Source organism: Capra hircus, chromosome 28, assembly GCF_001704415.2.
Source record: "Capra hircus breed San Clemente chromosome 28, ASM170441v1, whole genome shotgun sequence".
In the NCBI taxonomy this organism is placed as follows: Eukaryota; Metazoa; Chordata; class Mammalia; order Artiodactyla; family Bovidae; genus Capra; species Capra hircus.
Window position 1 is genome coordinate 27928693 of NC_030835.1, and position 23441 is coordinate 27952133.

The 23441-nt window shown below is 38.3% G+C and overlaps 1 protein-coding gene across 3 annotated transcripts in view; it reads right to left on the minus strand.

The window, feature by feature from the left end:
- Positions 1-23441, minus strand: part of C28H10orf107 (chromosome 28 C10orf107 homolog) — a 170727-nt gene that overhangs the window by 102091 nt on the left and 45195 nt on the right. For all 3 annotated transcript variants that reach the window (XM_018042496.1, XM_005699066.2, XM_005699067.2), the window contains exons 4-5: positions 6081-6219; positions 907-979 (exon numbers count right to left, since the gene is read on the minus strand). In XM_018042496.1, the coding sequence (XP_017897985.1) occupies positions 907-979; positions 6081-6219 (212 nt within the window). The remainder of the gene's footprint in view (positions 1-906; positions 980-6080; positions 6220-23441) is intronic.

Consider the following 23441-nt stretch of genomic DNA (forward strand, 5'->3'; position numbering starts at 1 on the left):
CTAGTTGAGAATCTAAAGAGCACTTTTTATGGCATCTTTAGAGTTGCATTGACTGAGCGACTAAGTACAGCACAGCCTTCATAAGATGTTCTCTTATCGTGGATTCATTTCTAGTAATTATGAATATGTGATTATATGTAAGAGTGTTCAAAAATAGCTTTAGGTAAACCATTTCTTGTAGAACTGCTATTATATGCACCGTCACTGAATCACTTATGGAATATTAAGAGGCATTGCTATGTGCCCTGCATTATACTATATGTTGCATAGTAAAACAGCACATGATTCACGGCTTCAAGGAAATTACAGTTGGATTATGTCAACTATATCAATCCCCAGGAAACAATTAGAAAACCATATAAGGAGATGTAAACATACATGCTTACTGCTGTGCTAAGAGTAGCCAATATTCAGCAGGAAGAGATAAATTGGAATAAAATAATAGAATGTGATTAAAGAGTTTCTCTAAACCCTTCCTTTGAGATGCGACGTAATTAAGGAAGGTTTGCTTCGTTGAGAAAGTGGGATTTGAATTAGGCCTTAAACAATGAGTATACTGAAAATAAATGTGAAATTAGAAGAGATTTAACTGAATTAATTTATCTCACTTTTCCTGATTTTATTTGTATGAAGATACACATACTCTATCCAACTGAGCTTTGTCAAATAATCCATAAATACATAAAGTATATGTGATTAACAATGCTTTTAATGCCAAAAGACAGCTTATTTTCTTAATCCAAAGCTCACTTTGTGTAATTATTCTTTTTGCAAACTACTAGTTGGTTATATTAACACTTGAGTAATCTTGACAAGAAGTTGCTTAAAGCAGTTAAAGATCCAGATGCTGATCAGCATGCATTAAGTGATTCAGCTTAATTGGTTCCATCTAGATAAATTACTTACCTCAGTTCCTATCACAATTTCTTCCCTGGCAGAGAAGAACAGAAACTCATACAGCTTGTAGTGTTGAAATAAGCTGAAACACAAAATAAATGTGGAAAACTGATAAATTTATTTCAGGGAAAAAAGCAAATATATAAGAATATTTAATACAGGAAAGTTGTCTGCATTGACCAAGCTAAAGACATTAAACACTAATACGGTATCAGTCACCTCCACTACTTCAAAATATGTTGCCCAGAAATGCTAAGAAATTTAAAGGCTTATTTTCTGATACAATGACAATATAACACAGTACCTAAATTAGTAACGGTAAACTAATCTGTGATGAATGGATAGGTTTGGGGTAGATTTCATCTTGACTTTTCTTGGCTCATGACCAAATAATGCAATGCCCCTAAACACCAACCTTCATATTCTTTTTCATGTTTTGTTCCAAACTGGAATCAATTTCCTCTCATACAAATAGCACTGAATTCTAAGGCTACTTCCATATCAATTAAACCTCTCATGTTCTCAAACTGTTTCAAGATTAATCTCTAATAACACCTGAAAAATGATATAATGTTAACTGAACTACTTTTTAAGAGATGTCTGATTTTCTTAAAGAATATTCGATTACACATCAAAGGTAGGAATTAACTTAAGAAAGATAATTTCTTTAGCTCCTACCCTAAAGACTAGGTGGTCAGTGTATAAAACCTATAAAGAGATAAAAGATAGGAGTTTCTTAAAATGTATGTATTTCTAGTAAGGTTAAATATCTCAGCAATGTGTTACTGAGAGTTAAAAATTTACTGAAAGGTTGACTTCTAATATCCTGTTTGTGATAATATTTGAATTTTTCTAATTCTCATCCTGCTGGTTGGGAAAATTAATAGACTCATAATACAGTGAAATGCTGAAGAACAAAAAATTGTCTTAGTGGTTTCTCTTTCACTCTGGTGCCTTTTGCTATTTAAGAAAATTGATTTTAATATAACTGAGAAATTAACATTTGCAAAATGTAGCTACAGAGCATGTATAATAATGGTTTCTGAATGCTGTAATGGATCAAAGTTTCAATTCATTTGAAATCAATGAAGAAATCCTCAGGCAGCTGGGGCTCTCTGAGTTACATTAGCAGTTGATCTCACTACTAACACAATCCATTAAAAAGTGATGTGTGTGCAGATCAGTCATGTTTTTTTTTTTTATTACATTCAAATTAGTCATCAACATTCAGAAAACTAACTTAGACCTTGACATTACTTTGATTTGTTGGCTAGAAAATACATTAAGATTAGTGACATTTGATGATTCAATGAAGCAAAATACATTCAAACCCACCTTCCCTTACACTGGTTACCTAGAGAAAGCTTTAAGATTAAAAGAATTACACTGTCAATAACTGACTCTGAGTAGAAAAATAAGACTGCAGAGTATTTTGGAAAGAGCTTGGCTTCTTTTCAGTTAACTGGTATAAAACTTTCCTTCCCCCATCTTATGTCACTCAATGAAGTCAATTCATAAATCTTCCTTCCTGCAATTTCATAATCTTTCCACCTTATTCTCCTTATTGCATATAGTTATTAGATTAGTATTAGTTGCTCAGCTGTGTCCAACTCTTTGTGACCCCATGAACTGCAGCCCACTGGGCTCCCCTGTCCATGGAACTCTCCAGGCAACAATACTGGAGTGGGTTGCCATTCCCTTCTCTAAGGGATCTCCCAGGGATCAAACTTGGGTCTCCTTCATTACAGGTGGATTCTTTACCACCTGAACCACCAGGGAAGTCATTATTAGATTATCCCATACTAAAAAAGAAACTCACTTCGCACAATGAATATAAAATGCATGACTTGGATGCAGTGGTCAAAGAGGCAAAGTTGGGCAAGGTCAGGGCTATAGAGAGACAGGCAAGGAGAGGGGCCACCTAAGGGAGGCACTTACCCAGTTGCTGGTCAAGTCACCCCCAGTGCCTTGATCTGGTCCCCACCACAGCTGGGGTTCTCTCACTTTACCAGGGAGACTTATATGGGAACAAAGCATCACTTCTGAAATGGGAATGTATTTTTTACCTCTACCTTTGAACTTTCAGTTGACTCAAATCCCTAGATTATTTTGTCAAACATCTGTCTTAGTCTTAAATCAAAAGGAGAGGACTCAGAATGAAAATGGGTCAAGATACCTGGCTCCACATCAGGAAGCGCACGTGTGCAAACAGGGACAGTGTTGCTTTTCTTATATTGGGTATACATCTGTGCACATTACCTTCACCTGACTTCTACAGAATACATAGAATATACAATGACAGAAGTGTCCTTGAAGCCGATGGATATCTAAATGATGTCTTATGTTAAAAAGCTATGTATATATTACTCAGATTACTCAGTACTCATAGCAATGTTGGGAAGGAATTTTGGTATTCATTTTTTAATTCATAAATGCCTTATATTGATAGAGTATATGGTGCAGACTTATTAAGAGCATCAAATGAAATTTCAATTTTATTGTCAGTTAAGTTTCATGTGCAATAAGTCATGTTATAAAAAGCACTCTCCCAAAATTGACTAGGGCTATCGCTGGTTGATTAAACTTAATTATCAGGCTAAAATGAAACATGGTTATATTTTTTATACATGAGTTAGCTTTATATTAAGAAAATTTCTCTGTAGTCATTAAAACGGTAACTATTATACGATTTACCTGCCATTAAACTAATATTTGTGGATCTTTGTGACACTGTGAACAAGTGTTGTAGAGAAGCACATTTCTCTTTACACAATGTCAGTATCAATTCCAGGTATCCTACCAACTCATATTTTATTCTATGTGACATAGACATTTAAAACATGTAATTTCTTTGAAATCACAACATAAAGATTTAACAGCATCAAAACTAGTTCTGGAACTTCCTTAGTGGAGTACTGGATAAGAATCTACCTGCTTATGCAGGGGACACGGGTTCAGTCCCTTGTCTGGGAAGATTCCACATGCCACAGAGCAACTAAATCCACTACAACTACTGAGCCTGTGCTCTAGAGTCCACGAGCTGCAACTACCAGGTTGCACGTTGCAACGACTGTATCCTGCGTGCTCTAGGGCCTGTGAGATGCAACTGCTGGGCCTGTGTGCTGCAATTACTGAAGCCTGTGCACCCTAGATTCTGTGCTCCACAAGAGAAGCCACTGCAATGAGAAGCCTGTGCACTGCACCAATGAGTAGGCCCTGCTTGCTGCATAGTCCCCACTCACTACAACTGGAGAAACCCTGTGCAAAGCAAAGAAGACGCAGTGCAGTCAAAAAGTAAGTAAATTATTTTTTTAAAAAAGAAAAACTAGTTCTGATTTACCTTATTTGCCTAAACTTCCAACTTTGGGGGGTGGGGTGGGGAGAGGTAAGACTTTACCTTTTACAAAATTTTACTTTTTTACTTTTTACAAAATTACTAGGTAATTTTGTTTTGTGAAGTTAACTGGTTAGGATATAAAGATGACTAATACTGACACCCTCTCCTCTCTTAACCATTTTCTGAATGTAAATAAAATGAAAAGAAACATGTTGATGAATATTTGTCCAGAGAGATGAGATGAACAAGAAAAGAGCTGCCATCTTTCACCATCTAGAAGGTGCTTGGGTTTTGCTGTTGTGATTATCCATCCTTGTGCCCAAAGTAAAACTCTTGGGCTGAGAGTTCAGCTGAAAAATGTGCAAGAGAGACTTAGAAGGCTCAAATAGAGAGAGAAAGGAAAGAAGAATGGTTTAAACTCCCCTGCCTAGTGATCTCCAAACTCTGATGGGCAGAAGGATCTTGGGGAACAGGTTTTCCTTTTCCTTTCCTTTCCTTCTCCTATTCCTGTTTCCTTTCCAGTTCTGGGTTTCCATTCCCTTCCCTCTCCCCACACAGGATCTCCCTTTAATCTGGTTGATAGGAGGACTACTGTGGCTCTCAGTGCGACATACTTTAGGAGGTTATGTTGTTACATTAAGAAATCATATTATTATATATCAAATGTTATTACATAAAAATAGATCATACACCATTATTAATGCATGCCAGAAACCAGTATATAAACCTTATCATATTAAATACATTAATTAAAAAAAAAAACTTCCAGACTACAACCAGGATCCTTGCCAAGCAAATTACGAGCATGTCTAGACTATCATGTAGCACCATTTATTTTAGAATTTTTAAACTTAAAGTTGAAAAGTACAGCAGTATATAGTAATGGAGGAACAAAGATATTCTGCAGAAACTTTTAGTTAGGCAAAAAAAAGATTTTTTTTCCCAATTCTTGTTTAAATATTTGCTAACTTTAAAAATATCCCTTGAGAGAGATGCATGACTCTCACGTAGATCTTGTGACAGAGCATATAAAAAGACAGATTTCTTAGTTCAACAATGAAGAATCACTGCAATAAAAATACTTTTTCTCCAATCCCCATCATTTTCAAAGCAAAGAGAAAGACTTAATGAGTTTAATTGGTCAATACTACAAAATATTTCAGGGCACATAATAAATCTGAGGAAATACAGATATAAATCTCTTCAATTTCTAATACAAACCATTTAAATAAATGTTTAAATGGATATAAATTTTACTCTGTAAAATGTAAAATTTTAATGTCAAGATCAACTACCTAAAGAATCCATTGTGATGAAATCTGAATAATCTGAAAAAAATCACTTTATTAATAAGAACAGTAGTACTTCGTGATTCAGAGAAAAAATTCTTAGACAAGAATTACATATCTCAATGATATACTTATCAAACACAAAGATTTTTTAAAGTCACAAGGTTAACCAAAATGTTCAATGTCCTAGATCTACTGGATGGATGATTTGAGTATTATCTAATTATTGGTTGGGTTAATTACTGTATCGCTTCCCTGATAGTTCAGTTGGTAAAGAATTTGCCTGCAATGCAGGAGACCTGGGTTCGATCGACAAAGATTCCCTGGAGAAGGGAAAGGCTACCCACTCCAGCATTCTGGCCTGGAGAATTCCATGGACTGTGTAGTCCATGGGGTTGCAGAGAGTTAGACACGAAGAGTGACTTTCACTTCACTTCACTTAATTACTGTATAAATTTTGTAATGTATAACTTAGTTTAAAATTCAGTTTCTATTTAATAGACCTTTTCTATAAAACCTGAAATAAAAAACTAAATGCTACTGAATAAAGTCCCTACCTGATTTTCAAGTAATCAACAATAGCATTGGCTTGTTTCATATCAAAGATATTCCATTTTTCATTTTTGTGTGATGGTCCTATTTCAGCCATGACTTCTCCAAGCCATTTTATGCTGTCTTCTAAGGACATATGCAGTGCTGAAAAAAAAAATCCAGACAAGTCTTAAGCATTATTTTATGGATGCTTTGGCAACAAAGTAACCAAAGATGTGCTTAATGTGTAAAAATTGCAGTACTTGTGAGGACAAATGTAATACTACTGTTGTTTATGCTAATAATTATATTTTATGTAAAAGAACAGCAGGTGACAAACTGAACAATAGTAAATTACCATAAACACTATACAAATGTCTAAAGAGTTTGTTTCCATTTAAAGATGGGAAAAAAAAACCCTCAAAAAATTACTTTAGACTGGAAAAGAAAATCTTTTTATGATCTTAGATTAAGAGTATAGATGGAAATGACCCAAAGGTTGCTTAGATCAGCTGGTAAGGAAAGCCTACATGGTAGACAGCAAAACCGAACACAGAGCTGAAAATGTAAATGAACAGAGTTGACTAATACTCAGTTTTAGCTGATTGTTACCATGTGGGAATTTGGGCCTGAAGAGTTTCAACAGACGCCAGGAATATGGATTTTTATGTAAAACATCAAGACTTTTCATTTTTCTTTTCCAAGCTGCAGACATATATATGCTGTTTCTCAAATGTATGCCTGATGGTGGTGGTGAGAGCCAGATGACAGTGCAAAAAGAGTGACACTGGCACCACTTTGTCACCATTACACCCAACAAGTCAATTATTTCACTATTAAAAGCAAACAAACAACAAAGTAAAACTATTTCCTAAGGCATCCAGTTGAAAAAGAAGTAGGTAAGTGTAAAAAGCCTGAGAGTTAAACTTCTACAATGTGTATATTATAAATATTAACTTTCATCTTTTCATATTTTCACTTGTGGCAGGCAAATACAAAATACACATACACAGACAGTCATGGCTCCCTGTGTGCTGGAGGATGAATCCAGGTAACTGGAGTGTCTCGGTTGTCCTTTGCTGATAAGTGAAGGGTGTATGGACATGACACCAAAGAGCATGAAGCTGGAGATTTGAAAGGTTCTAGCAGAAAGGAGGTTGGATTGATTGCTTGGGGAAGGCACTTGTCAGCTGGGGGCCTAGATGAGGGACTAGGAGAGAACTGTGCTGAACAATGTGAACCTCATCCTCCCAAGCCCAACCAAACCATTAATAAAGTTTCCACGTCTTGTTAATGGGGTGTATGGATTTTTCAGGGAGGTAGAAGGGGAGAGTGCTGGGAAGTTATGAGGATATAGGCTGATTGTTGGACCCATTTATTTCTGGGTTACACAGCTACTTTTCCTAGGATGTAAGTGCTAGGTCCCAAAATTACTAATAAAATGCCAGGAATTTAAAAATTTGGGAGACACTATAAATACCAACTTGTAATTTGTTTAGTCTAGATTCTATGTGTAGGAATTAGAAAAGAAGCATAAAACTATATAACAATTAAAACCTAGTTTAATGAATGACAATTAGTCTAATTCTCATAGCCTCCTTATAGATACTGTTTTATATCTGTCAGAGGTATAGAATTATTGCTAGATAACTAGGTTTTCCTATATCATTTTAAGTGGAGCTCAATTATTATTGAATTATTTCTTTTTTCATGACAAACTTCTTTTGAAAATAGAGTAATTTCAGAAATGAAAAATCTGTTGGATAAAAGTACCTAAGAAATAAATGGATTAAAATCTGAATCATTAATAAAATGATATTAATTAGAGATGCAGAGAAAAAATTTAGATTGTAATTCTAGATGTAATTATACTTATCAAGCACAAAAATAAATTTAAACAGCTATTTCCTTATGTTAAAATATAAATGACTCTTTAAAACTGTTTTTTATGTCTAATGTCTTTCAATAGGAAATGGCTTTAAAAATATGAAAGTTACTTATCTAACGGAAATGTTTGCTTTTAAAAATCACTTTTAGTGATGTGATTAAAATATAAGATTAAACCAATTAAATAGTAAAAGCTGTTAGAAATAAAATTTATCCTTGAAAATTTAGGGTAATCAAAAAACAAAATATACTTATAATTAGTTGGAAGATTTAGATTGATAATTCATAACTGCCATTTACTAGTGAGGTGATCTGAGTTTCATTTGCTTATCTGTAAATGAGAATAATATCAATTTTCAAACTAATAGTGCTGCTGTGAAGATCGAGTAAGGAATGCATAGGAAACTCTTGGTAAACTGAAAAGATACATATATATTATATGTCTATTCCAACCCAAAGAAAGGCAATGCCAAAGAATGCTTGAACTACTGCACAATTTCACTGATCTCATATGCTAGTAAAGTAATGCTCAAAATTCTCCAAGCAAGGCTTCAGCAATATGTGAACCATGAACTTCCAGATGTTCAAGCTGGTTTTACAAAAGGCAGAGGAACCAGAGATCAAATTGCCAACATCTGCTAGATCACTGGAAAAGCAAGAGAGTTCCAGAAAAACATCTATTTCTGCTTTATCGACTATGCCAAAACCTTTGACTGTGTGGATCACAATAAACTGGAAAATTCTGAAAGCGATGGGAATACCAGACCATCTGACCTGTCTCTTGAGAAACCTGTATGCAGGTCAAGAAGCAACAGTTAGAACTGGACATAGAACAACAGACTGGTTCCAAATAGGAAAAGGAGTACATCAAGGCTGTATATTGTCACCCTGCTTATTTAACTTATATGTGGAGTACATCAGGAGAAACGCTGGCCTGGAAGAAGCACAAGCTGGAATCAGGATTGCCAGGAGAAATATTAATAACCTCAGATATGCAGATTACACCACCCTTATGGCAGAAAGTGAAGAGGAACTAAAAAGCCTCTTGATGAAAGTGAAAGAGGAGAGTGAAAAAGTTGGCTTAAAGCTCAACATTCAGAAAACTAAGATCATGGCATCTGGTCCCATCACTTCATGGAAAAGAGATGGGGAAACAGTGGAAACAGTGGCTGACTTTACTTTTTTGGGCTCCAAAATCACTGCAGATGGTGATTGCAGCCATGAAATTAAAAGACACTTACTCCTTGGGAGGAAAGTTATGACCAACCTAGATAGCATACTAAAAAGCAGAGACATTACTTTGCCAACAAGGGTCCGTCTTGTTAAGGGTATGGTTTCTCCAGTGGTCATGTATGGACGGTGAAGAAAGCTGAGCACTGAAGAATTGATGCTTTTGAACTGCGGTCTTGGAGAAGACTCTTGAGAGTCCCTTAGACTAAAAGAAGATCCAATCAGTCCATCCTAAAGGAGTTCAGTCCTGGGTGTTCATTGGAAGGACTGGTATTGAAGCTGAAACTCCAGTACTTTGGCCACCTCATGTGAAGAGTTGACTCATTGGAAAAGACCCTGATGCTGGGAGGAATTGGGGGCAGGAGGAGAAGGGAACGACAGAGGAGAGATAGCTGGATGGCATCACTGACTCGATGGACATGGGTTTGGGTAGACTCCGGGAGTTGGTGATGGACAGGGAGGCTTGGCGTGCTGTGATTCATGGGGTCGCGAAGATTTGGACACGACTAAGCGACTGAACTGAACTGAACTGATAGCACTTTCTAGAATTCAATCCAAAACCAGGCACGTTTGAGATAGTCAGGAGGATGGGCTCTCACTTGCTGGAGTTCAGATGTGTCATCTCTGAATCTTATTTATTTTTATAATTTTTAAAATAAGGAGAATAATATTAATAGAACTATCTCATAAGATTGTGGATGAATTAAGTGCCAGTATTTGGAAAGCAAATGGCACCGTGAGTGACTCAAGTTAAATCTATGAAATATTTACTATTATTATTCCTATTTGGAAGAAAAACAATTCAACTTCATAGAACTAAGAAGTGTTCTATGAATACTTAATACATTTATGTTATATAGAGGAGAATTAATCTTGGCCCATTGACCCTGACAGAGGCCAAATATCCAGACTATCTAACTGTCTACATCCCATGCTTGGTCAGGTCCTGGAAAAATTGGACCTCAATATGTATATTATTGGAAAAGGATATGGCAACCCACTCCAGTACTCTTGCCTAGAAAACTCCACGGATGGAGGAGTCTGGTGGGCTACAGTCCATGGGGTCACAAAGAGTCAGACACGACTGAGCGACTTCACGAAAGATAATTGTACAAATCTTATGTTCTATAATCCTTTATTTTGATCTACTTTGACTCCAGGTGGGTTGTCTGCAGAATGTCTCATAGATAATGCAGCAGAATCTGAGACAAGGGACACATTATAAGTGAGTCAGTATAAAATGCAGTTTCCACACTATAATTTTATTAGCAACCATTGACCATGCTACAGTTCAGAGCACAGATTCAGTGCTTTTTCTATGACGATGTTGCAGAATGGGATGGGAGTGCTCACTATGCACTCAGGACTCTACCACCTTTTAGTTTAAATATAAACGTACTTTACCTATTTCTCTGGCACACCTGGCTAAGATTACATTCTCTCCTGATGGTAGTTAGAACCTTTTCAGGTTGAAAGGTTTGAGGGGATTTTCTTTTTCTATCAGAATGAAAAAGCTAGATCCCTTGCTTTTCTTCTGGTTAGCCTTTACACATGTACTTTCACTCTCTCATAGTTTATGAGTACTTGGATGGATCCTGTTCAAGTTTTAAAAATTCACTTTTGGACTGACATCAACAATATAAAGTTTCACATAAAAGAAATACTTGTGATGCAGTTGTAAGTTATGGAAAAAGTTTAAAATGGAAATCTCTTGTCCAATTTGGAATGTGACATTCATGAAATTTTTCTACTTTCCTTTAGTGTTTCTAGTTTATAAATTCTTAGTTCACAGACTGCAAAGCTTAAGACTATTCATGTCATATACTTCTTTTTACAATTAAATTGATTAAGTGGTACATTCGCATGGTTCAAAAAATATGTCAAGGTGTACTGTAAGAAGACTTACTCCAATCCTGTTGTCCAAATGTCTAGTTCCTACATCCTTTGCACCTAAAATTTTGATTATTAGTTTTTTCTACATCATTTCAGCACTTCTTTGTATATATAGTAAATAAAAACATATACTTATTCTTGTCTCTTTTTTTAAACAAAAGAATACAACTCTGCACCTCGCTTGACTCAGTAACATATGATATCTAGAAAGCTTCCTCATTCTTTCCATTTTTACAGCTACATGGTATTACGATTTAGAGATAGGGTAATCCCTACAGATAAATTTGTATTTTCAGAGTAGTTTTAGATTTACAGGAAAGTTGCAAGAATATCTCAGAGTTCCCATATAGCTTATACACAGTTTCCCCCATTGTTAATATTGCTATGGTGCATTTGGCACAACTAATGAGCAAATATTGATATATTATTATTCAAGTTCACTCTTTGGATTTCTTTAGTTTTTATTCAAGTCTTTTTTTTTTTTTTCTGTTCCAGGATTCCCTCCAGACACATTACATTTACTCATGTCATCTTCTGAGATTGCACAATTTCTCAGAGGTTTCTTGCTATTAAAGGCTTGCACAGTTTCAAGAAGTGCTGATCAGGTATTTTGTAGTGTGTACTTAAATTTGGTATAAATTTGATATTTCTGTCATGATCAGATAAGGAATAAAGGTTTTGGAGAGGAAGACTACAGAGCCATTTTCTTCACATTATATCAAGTGGTAAAGAATCTGTCTACAAATGCAGATGTAGGAAACGTGGGTTTGATCCCTGGGTCAGGTAGATTTCTAGGAAGAGGAAATGGCAACCCACTCCAGTATTCTTGGCTGGAGAATCCCATGGACAGGGGAGCAAGGTGAGCTACCATCCATGGGGTTGCAAGGAATTGGACATGACTGAGTGACTGGACATGCACACACCTTACTATGCATGTCTTGCCACCCACATCACATTACTATTTAACATGGCTCATCACTAATAACGTTAGTATTTGGACCTGCGGAGGTTGTATCTGTCAGGCTTCCCTATATAAAGTTACTATTTTCCCTCCTTTCCATACTGTCCTCTTTGAAATGAGCTGTGCAGAACATTCTTAAGAAATGGGAAAAGGCATTCAACTTCTTGAGGATGCAGTGATGTGCTTAGTTGTTCAGTCCTTTCTGTGACTTTGCGACCTCATGGACTGTAACCTGCCAGACTCCTCTGTCCATGGGGATTTTCCAGGCAAGAATACTGGAGTGGGTGGCCATGCCTTCCTCCAGAGGAGGTATCTATAAAAATTACTGGGACTTCCACATGGGAGATTTGTCTATTTTGCCCCAGTTAATTATTTGCTGTTGTTCAGTCACGAAGTCATGCTCAACTCTTTGCAACCCCATGAATTGCAGTACAACAGGCTTCTCTGTCCTCATTATCTTCTGGAGTTTGTTCAAACTCATGTCCATGGAGAAAGTGATGGCATCCAACCATCTCATCCTCTGTCATCCCCTTCTTTTGTTGCCCTCAATCTTTCCCAGCATCAGGGTTTTACCAATGAGTCAGCTTTTCCCATCAGGTGGACAAACTATTGGAGTTTCAGCATCACTCCTTCCAATGAATATTCACAACTGATTTCCTTTAGGATTGACTGGTTTGAGCTCCTTGTTCTCCAAGGACTCTCAAGAGTTCTCCAGCACCAATTTTTCGGCACTCAGCCTTCTTTATACGCTTTAATATCCATACACAACTACTGGAAAAACCATAGCTTTAACTATACGGACCTTTGTTGGCAAAGTGATGTCTCTGCTTTTTAATATACTGTCCAGGTTTGTCATAACTATTCTTCCAAGGAGCAAGCATCTTTTAATTTCATGGCTGCAGTCACCATCCGCAGTGATTTTGGAGGCCAAGAAAACGAAATCTGACACTGTTTCTACATTTTCCCCATCTATTTGCCGTGAAGCAATGGACAGGATGTCATGATCTTCACTTTTTGAATGCTGACTTTTAAGCCAGGTTTTCACTCTCCTCTTTCATCTTCATTAAGAGGTTCTTTAGCTGCTCATTACTTTCTGCCATTAAAAGTGATATCATCTACATATCTGAGTTTGTTGATATCTCTCCCTGCAATCTTGATTCCACCTTGGGATTCATCCATCCTGGCATTCTGCATGATGTACTCTGCATTTCAGTTCAGTTCAGTCACTCAGTCATGTCTGTGACCAAATGGACTGCAGCACACCAGGCTTCCCTGTCCTTTACCAACTCCCAGAGTTTACTCAAACTAATGTCCATCAAGTCAGTGATGCAATCCAACTATCTCATCCTGTCATCCTCTTCTCTTTCCACCTTCAATCTTTCCCAGTATCAGGGTCTTTTCCAAAGAGTTAGTTCTTCACATCAGGTGACCAAAGTATTGTAGTTTCAGCTATAGTATGAGCCTTTACAATGAATATTCTGGACTGATTTCCTTTAGAATTGACTGGTTGGATTTCCTTGCTGTCCAAGGGACTCTCAAGAGCCTTTTCCAATACCACAGTTCAAAAGAATCAATTCTTTGGCACTCAGCTTTCTTTACAGTCCAACTCTCACATCCATACATGACTACTAGAAAAACCATAGCTTTGACTAGATGGACTTTTGTTGGCAAAGTAATGTCTCTGCCTTTTAATATGCTGTCTAGGTTGGTCATAACTTTTCTTCCAAGGAGTAAGTGTCTTTTAATTTCATGGCTGCAATCACCATCTGCAGTGATTTTAGAGCTCCCCAAAATAAAGTCTCTCACTGTTTCCCCATCTATTTCCCATGAAGTGATGGGACCAGATGCCATGATCTTTGTTTTCTGAATGTTGAGCTTTAAGCCAACTTTTTCACTCTCCTCTTTCACTTTCATCAAGAGGCTCTTTAGTTCTTTGGTTTCTGCCATAAGAGATGGGAATACCAGACCACGTGACCTGCCTCTTGAGAAACCTGTATGTCAGGAAGCAACAGTTAGAACTGGACATGGAAAAAAAGACTGGTTCCAAATAGGAAAAGGAGTATGTCAAGGCTGTATATTGTCACTCTGCTATTTAACTTATATGCAGAGTACATCATGAGAAACTCTAGGCTGGATGAAGCACAAGCTGGAATCAAGATTGCTGGGAGAAATATCAATAACCTCAGATATGCAGATGACACCACCCTTATAGCAGAAAGTGAAGAAGAACTAAAGAGCCTCTTGATGAAAGTGAAAGAGGAGAGTGAAAAAGTTGGCTTAAACCTCAACGTTCAGAAAACGAAGATCATGGCATCCGGTCCCATCACTTCATGGGAAATAGATGGGGAAACAGTGGAAACAGAGTCAGACTTTATTTTTGAGGCTCCAAAATTACTGCAGATGTTGATTGCAGCCATGAAATTAAAAGATGCTTACTCCTTGGAAGGAAAGTTATGACCAACCTAGATAGCATATTCAAAAGCAGAGACATTACTTCGCCAGCAAAGGTCCGTCTAGTCAAGGCTATGGTTTTTCCAGTAGTCATGTATGGATGTGAGAGTTGGACTGTGAAGAAAGCGGAGTGCCGAAGAACTGATGCTTTTGAACAGTAGAGAAGACTCTTGAGAGTCCCTTGGACTGCAAGGAGATCCAACCAGTCCATTCTGAAGGAGATCAGTCCTGGGTGTACTCTGGAAGGACTGATGCTAAAGCTGAAACTCCAGTACTTAGGCCACCTCATGCGAAGAGTTGACTCACTGGAAAAGACTCTGATGCTGGGAGGGACTGGGGGCAGGAGGAGAAGGGGACAACAGAGGATGAGATGGCTGGATGGCATCACTGACTCGATGGACGTGAGTCTGAGTGAACTCCAGGAGTTGGTGATGGACAGGGAGGCCTGGCGTGCCACAAAGAGTTGGACACACCTGAGCGACTGAACTGAACTGAACTGATAAGGATGGTGTCATCTACATATCTGAGGTTATTGATATTTCTCCTGTCAATCTTGATTCCAGCTTGTGCTTCATCCAGCCCAGCATTTTGCATGTTGTACTCTGCATATAAGTTAAATAAGTAGGGTGCCAGTACACAGCCTTGACGTACTCCTTTCCCAATTTGGATCCAGTCTGTTGTTCCATGTCCAGTTCTAACTGTTGCTTCTTGACCTGCATACAGATTTCTCAGGAGGCAGGTCAGGTGTTCTGGTATTCCCATCTCTTTAAGAATTTTCCATAGTTTGTTGTGATCCACACAATCAAAATCTTCAGTGTAGTCAATAAAGTAGAAATAGATGTTTTTCTGGAACTCTCTTGCTTTTTCAATGATCTAGCAGATGTTGGCAATTTGATCTCTGGTTCCTCTGCCTTTTCTAAATCCAGCTTGTACATCTGGAAGTTCTTGGTTCAGGTACTGTTGAACCTAGTGATAAGGATTTTGAGCATAATCTTGCTGGCACATGACATGAGTACAATTGTATAATAATTTGAACATTCTTTGGCATTGCCTTTCTTTGGGATTGGAATGAAAACTGACCTTTTCCAGTCCTGTGGCCACTGCTTTTTCTAAGTTTACTGGCATACTGAGTATAGCACATTAACAGCATCATCTTTTAGGATTTCAAATAGTTCAGCTGGAACTCAATCACCTCCACTAACTTTGTTTGTAGTAATGCTTCCTAAGACCCACTTGACTTCACACTACAGAATATCTAGCTCTAGTGAGTGATTACACCATCATGGTTGTCTGGGTCACTAAGAGCTTTTTTGTAGAGTTCTCTGTGTATTCTTGCCACCTTTTCTTAATCCTTTCTGCTTCTGCTAGGGTCCTTGCCATTTTTGTCCTTTATTGTGCCTATCTTTGCATGAAAGATTCCCTTGGTATCTCCAATTTTCTTAAAGAGATCTCTAGTCTTTCCCATTCTGATTTTTTCCTCTATTTCTTTGCATTGTTGACTTAAGAAGGCTTTCTTATCTCTCCTTGCTGTTCTCTGGAACTCTGCATTCAATTTGGAATATCTTTCCCTTTTCCTTTGCCTTTTGCTCCTCTTCTTTTCTCAGCTATTTGTAAGGACTCCTCAGACAACCACTTTGCCTTATTGCATTTCTTTTGGTTTAGCATTGCATTGTTTTTGGTCAGCACCTCTGGTACAATGTTATGAACCTCCGTTCACAGTTCAGTGACTCTCTATCAGATGTAGTCCTTTGTTTCTATTTGTCACTTCCACTGTATAATCATAAGGGATTCATTTAGGTCCTACCCAAATGGCCTAGTGGTTTTCCCTATTTTCTTCAACTTAAGCCTAAATTTTGCAATAAGGAGCTGATAATCTAGACACAGTCAGCTCCAGATTTTGTTTTTGCTGACTGTATAGAGGTTTTCTGTCTTAAGATGCAGAGAATGTAATCAATCTGATTTCAGTACTTTCCATCTGGTGATGTCCATGTGTAGAGTTGTATCTTGTGTTGTTGGAAGAGCGTATTTGCTGTGAACAGTACGTTCTCTTGGCAAAACTGTTAGCCTTTGCCCTGATTCATTTTGTACTCCAAGGCCAAACTTGCCTGTTATTCCAGGTAACTCCTGATTTCCTACTATTGTATTCCAGTCCCCTGTGATGAAAAGGACATCTTTTGTGTGTGTTAGATCTAGGAGGTCTTGTAGGTCTTCATAAATAACAGTTCAACTTTAGCTTCTTCAGCATTACTGGTTGCAGCACAGACTTGGATTACTGTGTTGTTGAATGGTTTGCCTTGGAAACGAACTGAGATCATCCTGTCATTTTTGAGACTGCACACAACTACAGCATTTTAAACTCTTTTGTTGACTAAGAGGCCTATTCCATCCTTTCTAAGGAATTCTTGCCCACAGTAGTAGATATAATGGTCATCTGAATTAAATTTGCCCATCCCATCTATTTTCATTCACTAATTCCTAAAATGTCCATGTTCACTCTTGCCATCTCCTGTTTGACCACATCCAATTTACATGGATGGATGTGACATTCCAGGTTACTATGCAATATTTTTCTTTACAGCACTGGATTTCACTTTTACCCCTAGATACAAACACTACTGGGCATCCTTTTGGCTATGTCCCAGCCTCTTCATTCTTCCTGTAGCTATTTATCTGCTCTTCCCCAGTAGTATACTGGACACCTACCAACCTGGGAGGTTCATCTTTCAGTGTTATATGTTTTTGCCTTTTCATACTGCTCATGGGGTTCTCAAGGCAAGAATACTCAAGTGGTCTGTCATTCCCTTCTCCAGTGGACCATGTTTTGTCAGGCCCTAACTAGCAGGGACATGCCCTTCAGCTGCTCAAGGTAGCTGGATTACATGCATGGTGCCCTGGCTATCCTGCTGTCCCACTGTTAGTCCTCCTTGAGCGTTTAAACCGTCACTGGCCATCCAGTGTCAGTCAATGTGCAGTCAGGGGATTGAGGCAAAGGCGACACTGGAATGGCTGGTAAGTGGGTCAGAGGAAGGCTGGAGCCAATGTTGAAGGATTCCCAGGAGCAGAGGGCAGCCCAGCATCATGGCTGCCACTGGCCACTTGGAGTCAACCTGCTGCCCAGCAGCCACCGTCCACCATGGAGCTGATGCACTGCCCAGGAGCCGCTGTCCACCAGTGGAGCTGATGTGCCGCCCAGGAGCTGCTGTCTGCTGTGGAGCCACTGTCTACTCTGGAGCCGATCAACCACCTTGGAGTGAACAGTACCCACGCCTCTCCACTGCTGGTGGTCATCCTGGGGCCAATCTGTTACTACCCTACTCCCGTCTCCGTCTCTGGGGTGATCTTTGTGAAGCCACTTCCCAGGCCACCAATACCACTTCAGGTTGCCAAAGCCATGTTATCCCATGGCCATTTGCAGGTAGTTAATTATTTATTCAAGCATTAATTCATTTATTCAAATTATTTATTCAATCATTAATTTTCATCAGCATGGATTCATGGAAGTTAATTTCATATTTGGATTATAATTCAATACTATGCCATCTTCTTCAATTTGTTCTATGGATACTGGGAGCTTTTTCAGTTGACTTCTCTATTCTTTTGGCATACTCCCATCATTCTTATTTTTAAGTACTTTTTTCTGGTCACTACAAGATGCCCCATGCTCACCTTTTAGGCTCCCTGCTCTAGGTCTACAAACAGCCATTTTTCTAAGGAGCCCTGGTTCCTTTCATCTGAGAATGAAATTATAAACCAAGGCCTGAGTCCTGAGTGCTACGCTCACTGCTATTGGATATCATTGCTTTTTGGCCTTCTTTGTGAATAGAGCTGAGAAGTTTATGAATATATGTTTACACTGAACTCTACAACTATTCATCTATATATTTCTTATGTTAAACAAGAGTTCACACTGATATTTTCAGTTGATGTTTCTAATTTTTTGCTGTTTCAAATATTACTGCAACTAATGACTCTACATATATGTCAGGTTATGTGTGTGCCAGTGAATATGCAGGATAAGTTCCCAAAAGTTGAATTGCTGAGAAGAGACAATACATTTGTCAAAGAGATAATAAATCTGTAAATTTGATAGACAGCTGCTAACCTACATTCCACAATGGGGCTTTTATTTCCATCAGCAACACAAGAGAGTACTTGTTTTCTTACAGCTTTGACAGTTGAAAATGCTACCAAAGTTTTACAGTTTTGTCAATTTGATATATGACAAATATTTTAATTAACATTTTTCTTATCTTTAAGATTGAGCTTTTCATTTATTTAAGAATCATTTGTATTTATTTAGTCATAGCCTTGGTATACTCTTCTATTGCACTATTGGTCTTTTTCTTCTTGCTTTTGTATGCTCTTTTTTATATTATAGAATTTGTTTGTTGGTGTCTGAGATGCAATGTTTTCCCCAGGTTCTAATTTTTATTTTTATTTTGGTATTTTTCCATTGCAGACTTTTGACATTTATAAATGAAATTTATATCAAATATGTATCAAATTTCATCTTTATGGCTTCAGAATTTTGAAGTATAAAGATCTTCCCCATCCAAGGTTGTAAATAAATTAAACCATGTTTTTCTCTAATATTTTTAAGGCTTAACTTAAAATTAAGCATTTGATCCATCTGGAATATATTCTGGTTTATATCAACAGACAGACACAGGTTTGAATCAATTTCATTTCACTTTTTTCTTCATGGATACCCAGTTGTCCCAGTATTATTTATTGAATAATTTATCTTTTCATCACAGATTTGAAATGCCATTTTACTGAATTCTAATGATTAGTTAAATTGCTGTTCCTTTGATCTGTCAAGTGATTCACCATTGTGTTCAAATACTTGAGGTTTTCTGTTAATAAACTACAGAATTACTACTAGTAGTAGTACTACTACTTAGATATGCTATAGCTTATTACATTTTCTGAAGACAGTTTTTCTGGCAATTAGTCTTATTTTCCATATTTTGTGAGAATCATCTTGCCTAGAAACACACCCCTAGACAAAAATATTAACAAAATACTGTTGGCATTTTTTATTGGAATATTAATGCTATAGATTAACTTGATAAGACTTCACATCTTTATGATGCTGAGTCTTTCAAAGAATGTTGTTTTTCGAATGTTAAAAACCTCCTGTGTGACTTTAAAAATGCTCTGAAGTTTTCTTCATATAGGGCCTGCACATTGCTTTTTTAAAGTTTATTCCTGCTTAGTCTTTTATCATTGTTGTTGTTGTTAGAGCACATATTTTTCTTTCACTAAATCTTTTATATATAAATATTATGTTTTTATACATAAATATTTATGTACAAATATTTTTATACCTAAATATTTTTTAACACTATCATACAGTAAAATTCACTGTTCCTTTTGGTGTACAGTTCTAGAAAGTTAAATGCTTGGATAGCCCATCACTACCATCAGGATACAGAAAAGGTACATCACCTCCAAAAACTCCCTCATGCTGTCTTTTTATGTCCTCTCATCACCTCAACCTCTGGCAAACACTGATTTGTTCTCCACTGCTGTTTGTTTCCGGAGAAGGCAATGGCACCCCACTTCAGTACTCTTGCCTGGAAAATCCCATGGATGGAGGAGCCTGGTAGGCTGCAGTCCATGGGGTCGCTAAGAGTCAGACATGACTGAGTGACTTCACTTTCACTTTTCACGTTCGTGCATTGGAGAAGGAAATGGCAGTGTTCTTGCCTGGAGAATCCCAGGGACGGGGGAGCCTGGTGGGCTGCTCTCTACGGGGTCTCAGAGAGTCGGACATGACTGAAGTGACTTAGCTTAGTAGCTGTTCGTTTCCAAGGCACACAATATCATGGTAATCCAAGTCTATGCCCCAGTGAGTAATGCTGAAGAAGTTGAAGTTGAAGGGTTCTATGAAGACCTACAAGACCTTTTAGAACTAACACTCGAAAAAGATGTTGCCGGGAGCCAGCACAGGAGATCCCACCCATGACAAGGTCATGCAGGACTCGAGCGGCTCCCTGGGCCATCCCACCCATGACAAGGTCATGTGGAAAAGTCCTGATAAGCAAGGCCTCAGGACTTGACAGACCCCCTGGACCTGCTCAAGCATCTACCCCCAAACCAGAATCTGTCTGTCTTACTATTTTATGTCTTTCACCAGCTCTTCTGACATTAGCAGGGGGCGGTACCCCGACCACCCTTCTCTGGTATGAGTTAACTTAGGGCTTTAGTTAATAAATCTCCTGGGCATGAAAGGAGTGTTTCAAACTCTGTTAGCATTCTAGCTTACTTGGCAGGTTTATCCAGACTCTTGCAACATTGTTGAGCCTATGCTTGTGGCCAAGTTCTCACATCCCTTATCCATTTTGTTCCTGGGACTGCATATAGTTAAGATATAGAAATAACAAGCAGTAGCTTTAGCATTAGCAACATTAGACATTGAGTTAATAAGTTCTTTCTTTGCTGTAACCCTCTGAATCATTGCTCCATAAAAATGTAACTCTGTACTTTAAGGGTGACGCAGGCTAAGAATTTAAAAAGAAACTCTTTAAGGGAAGATTATTGTTCTGGCTGACCAACATTTATCAAAAAGAGGTCATGAAATATCAACAAGCCTCCAGAACAGAAGATGATGTACAAAAAATAAGACTCTTACAAGAAGGAACCTGATATTGATAAAAGTTATTACTGATGGAATGTTGACTCTGCATTTTTCACATTGCTGTATATACAACTCAGGGTATAAAAGCCCCGAGGAAAATAAAGTAAAACGGGCCTCGCTCACTGAAGTTTGGTCACCCCGTGTCATTCTTTCCTTATCTCTATCTCTATCTTTCTTCATTCGCCGACGTCGCCAATACTGAGGATATCCCTGGACTCAGCTGAGGCTAAACCCTGGCAAGATGTCCTTTTCATTATAGGGGACTGGAATGCAAAAGTAGGAAGTCAAGAAACACCTGGAGTAACCGGGAAATTTGGCCTTGGAATGCGGAATGAAGCAGAGCAAGGACTAATAGAGTTTTGCCAAAAATACGCACTGGTCATAGCAAACACCCTCTTCCAACAATACAAGAGAAGACTCTACACATGGACATCACCAGATGGTCAACACCGAAATCAGACTGATTATATTCTCTGCAGCCAAAGATGGAGAAGCTCTATACAGTCAATAAAAACAAGACCAGGACCTAACTGTGGCTCAGATCATGAACTCTTTATTGCCAAATTCAGACTCAAATTGAAGAAAATAGGGAAAACCGGTAGACCATTCAGGTATGACCTAAATAAAATCCCTTATGGTTATACAGTGGAATTGAGAAATAGATTTAAGGGACTAGATCTGACAGATAGAGTGCCTGATGAACTATGGAATGAGGTTCGTGACACTGTACAGGACACAGGAATCAACACCATCCCCATGGAAAAGAAATGCAAAAAAGCAAAATGGCTGTCTGAGGAGGCCTTACAAATAGCTGTGAAAAGAAGAGAAGTGAGAAGCAAAGGCGGAAAGGAAAGATATAAGCATCTGAATGCAGAGTTCCAAAGAATAGCAAGAAGAGATACGAAAGCCTTCTTCAGTGATCAATGCAAAGAAATAGAGGAAAACAACAGAATGGGAAAGACTAGAGATTTCTTCAAGAAAATTCGAGATACCAAGGGAACATTTCATGGAAAGATGGGCTGGATCAAGGACAGAAATGGTATGGACCTAACAGATGCAGAAGATATTAAGAAGATGTGGCAAGAATACACAGAAGAACTGTACAAAAAAGATCTTCATGACCCGGATAAGCACGATGGTGTGAATACTCATCTAGAGCCAGAAATCCTGGAATGTGAAGTGAGGTGGGCCTTAGAAAGCATCACTACGAACAAAGCTAGTGGAGGTGATGGAATTGCAGTTGAGCTATTTCAATTCCTGGAAGATGATGCTGTGAAAGTGCTGCACTCAATATGCCAGCAAATTTGGAAAACTCAGCAGTGGCCACAGGACTGGAAAAGGTCAGTTTTCACTCCAATCCCAAAGAAAGGCAATGCCAAAGAATGCTCAAATTACCACACAATTGCACTCATCTCACATGCTAGTAAAGTAACGTTCAAAATTCTCCAAGCCAGGCTTCAGCAATACGTGAACGGTGAACTTCCTGATGTTCAAGCTGGTTTTGGAAAAGGCAGAGGAACCAGAGATCAAATTGCCAAAATCGGCTGGATCATGGAAAAAGCAAGAGAGTTCCAGAAAAACATCTATTTCTGCTTTATTGACTATGCCAAAGCCTTTCATTGTGTGGATCACAATGTTCAGTTCAGTTCAGTTCAGTCACTCAGTCGTGTCTGACTCTTTGCCCTCCCCCCCCCCCCATGAACTGCAGCACGCCAGGCCTCCCTGTCCATCACCAACTCCCAGAGTTCACTCAGACTCATGTCCATCGAGTCAGTGATGCCATCCAGCCATCTCATCCTCAGTCGCCCCCTTCTCCTCCTGCCCCCAATCACCCCCAGCATCAGAGTCTTTTCCAATGAGTCAACTCTTCGCATGAGGTGGCCAAAGTACTGGAGTTTCAGCTTTAGCATCATTCCTTCCAAAGAAATCCCAGGGCTGATCTCCTTCAGAATGGACTGGTTGGATCTCCTTGCAGTCCAAGGGACTCTAAGAGTCTTCTCCAACTCCACAGTTCAAAAGCATCAATTCTTTGGCGCTCAGCCTTCTTCACAGTCCAACTCTCACATCCATACATGAACACTGGAAAAACCATAGCCTTGACTAGACAGACCTTAGTTGGCAAAGTAATGTCTCTGTTTTTGAATATGCTATCTATGTTGGTCATAACTTTTCTTCCAAGGACTAAACGTCTTTTAATTTCATAGCTGCAGTCACCATCTGCAGTGATTTTGGGGCCCCAAAAAATAAAGTCTGACACTGTTTCCACTGTTTCTCCATCTATTTCCCATGGAGTGATGGGACCGGATGCCAATAAACTGTGGA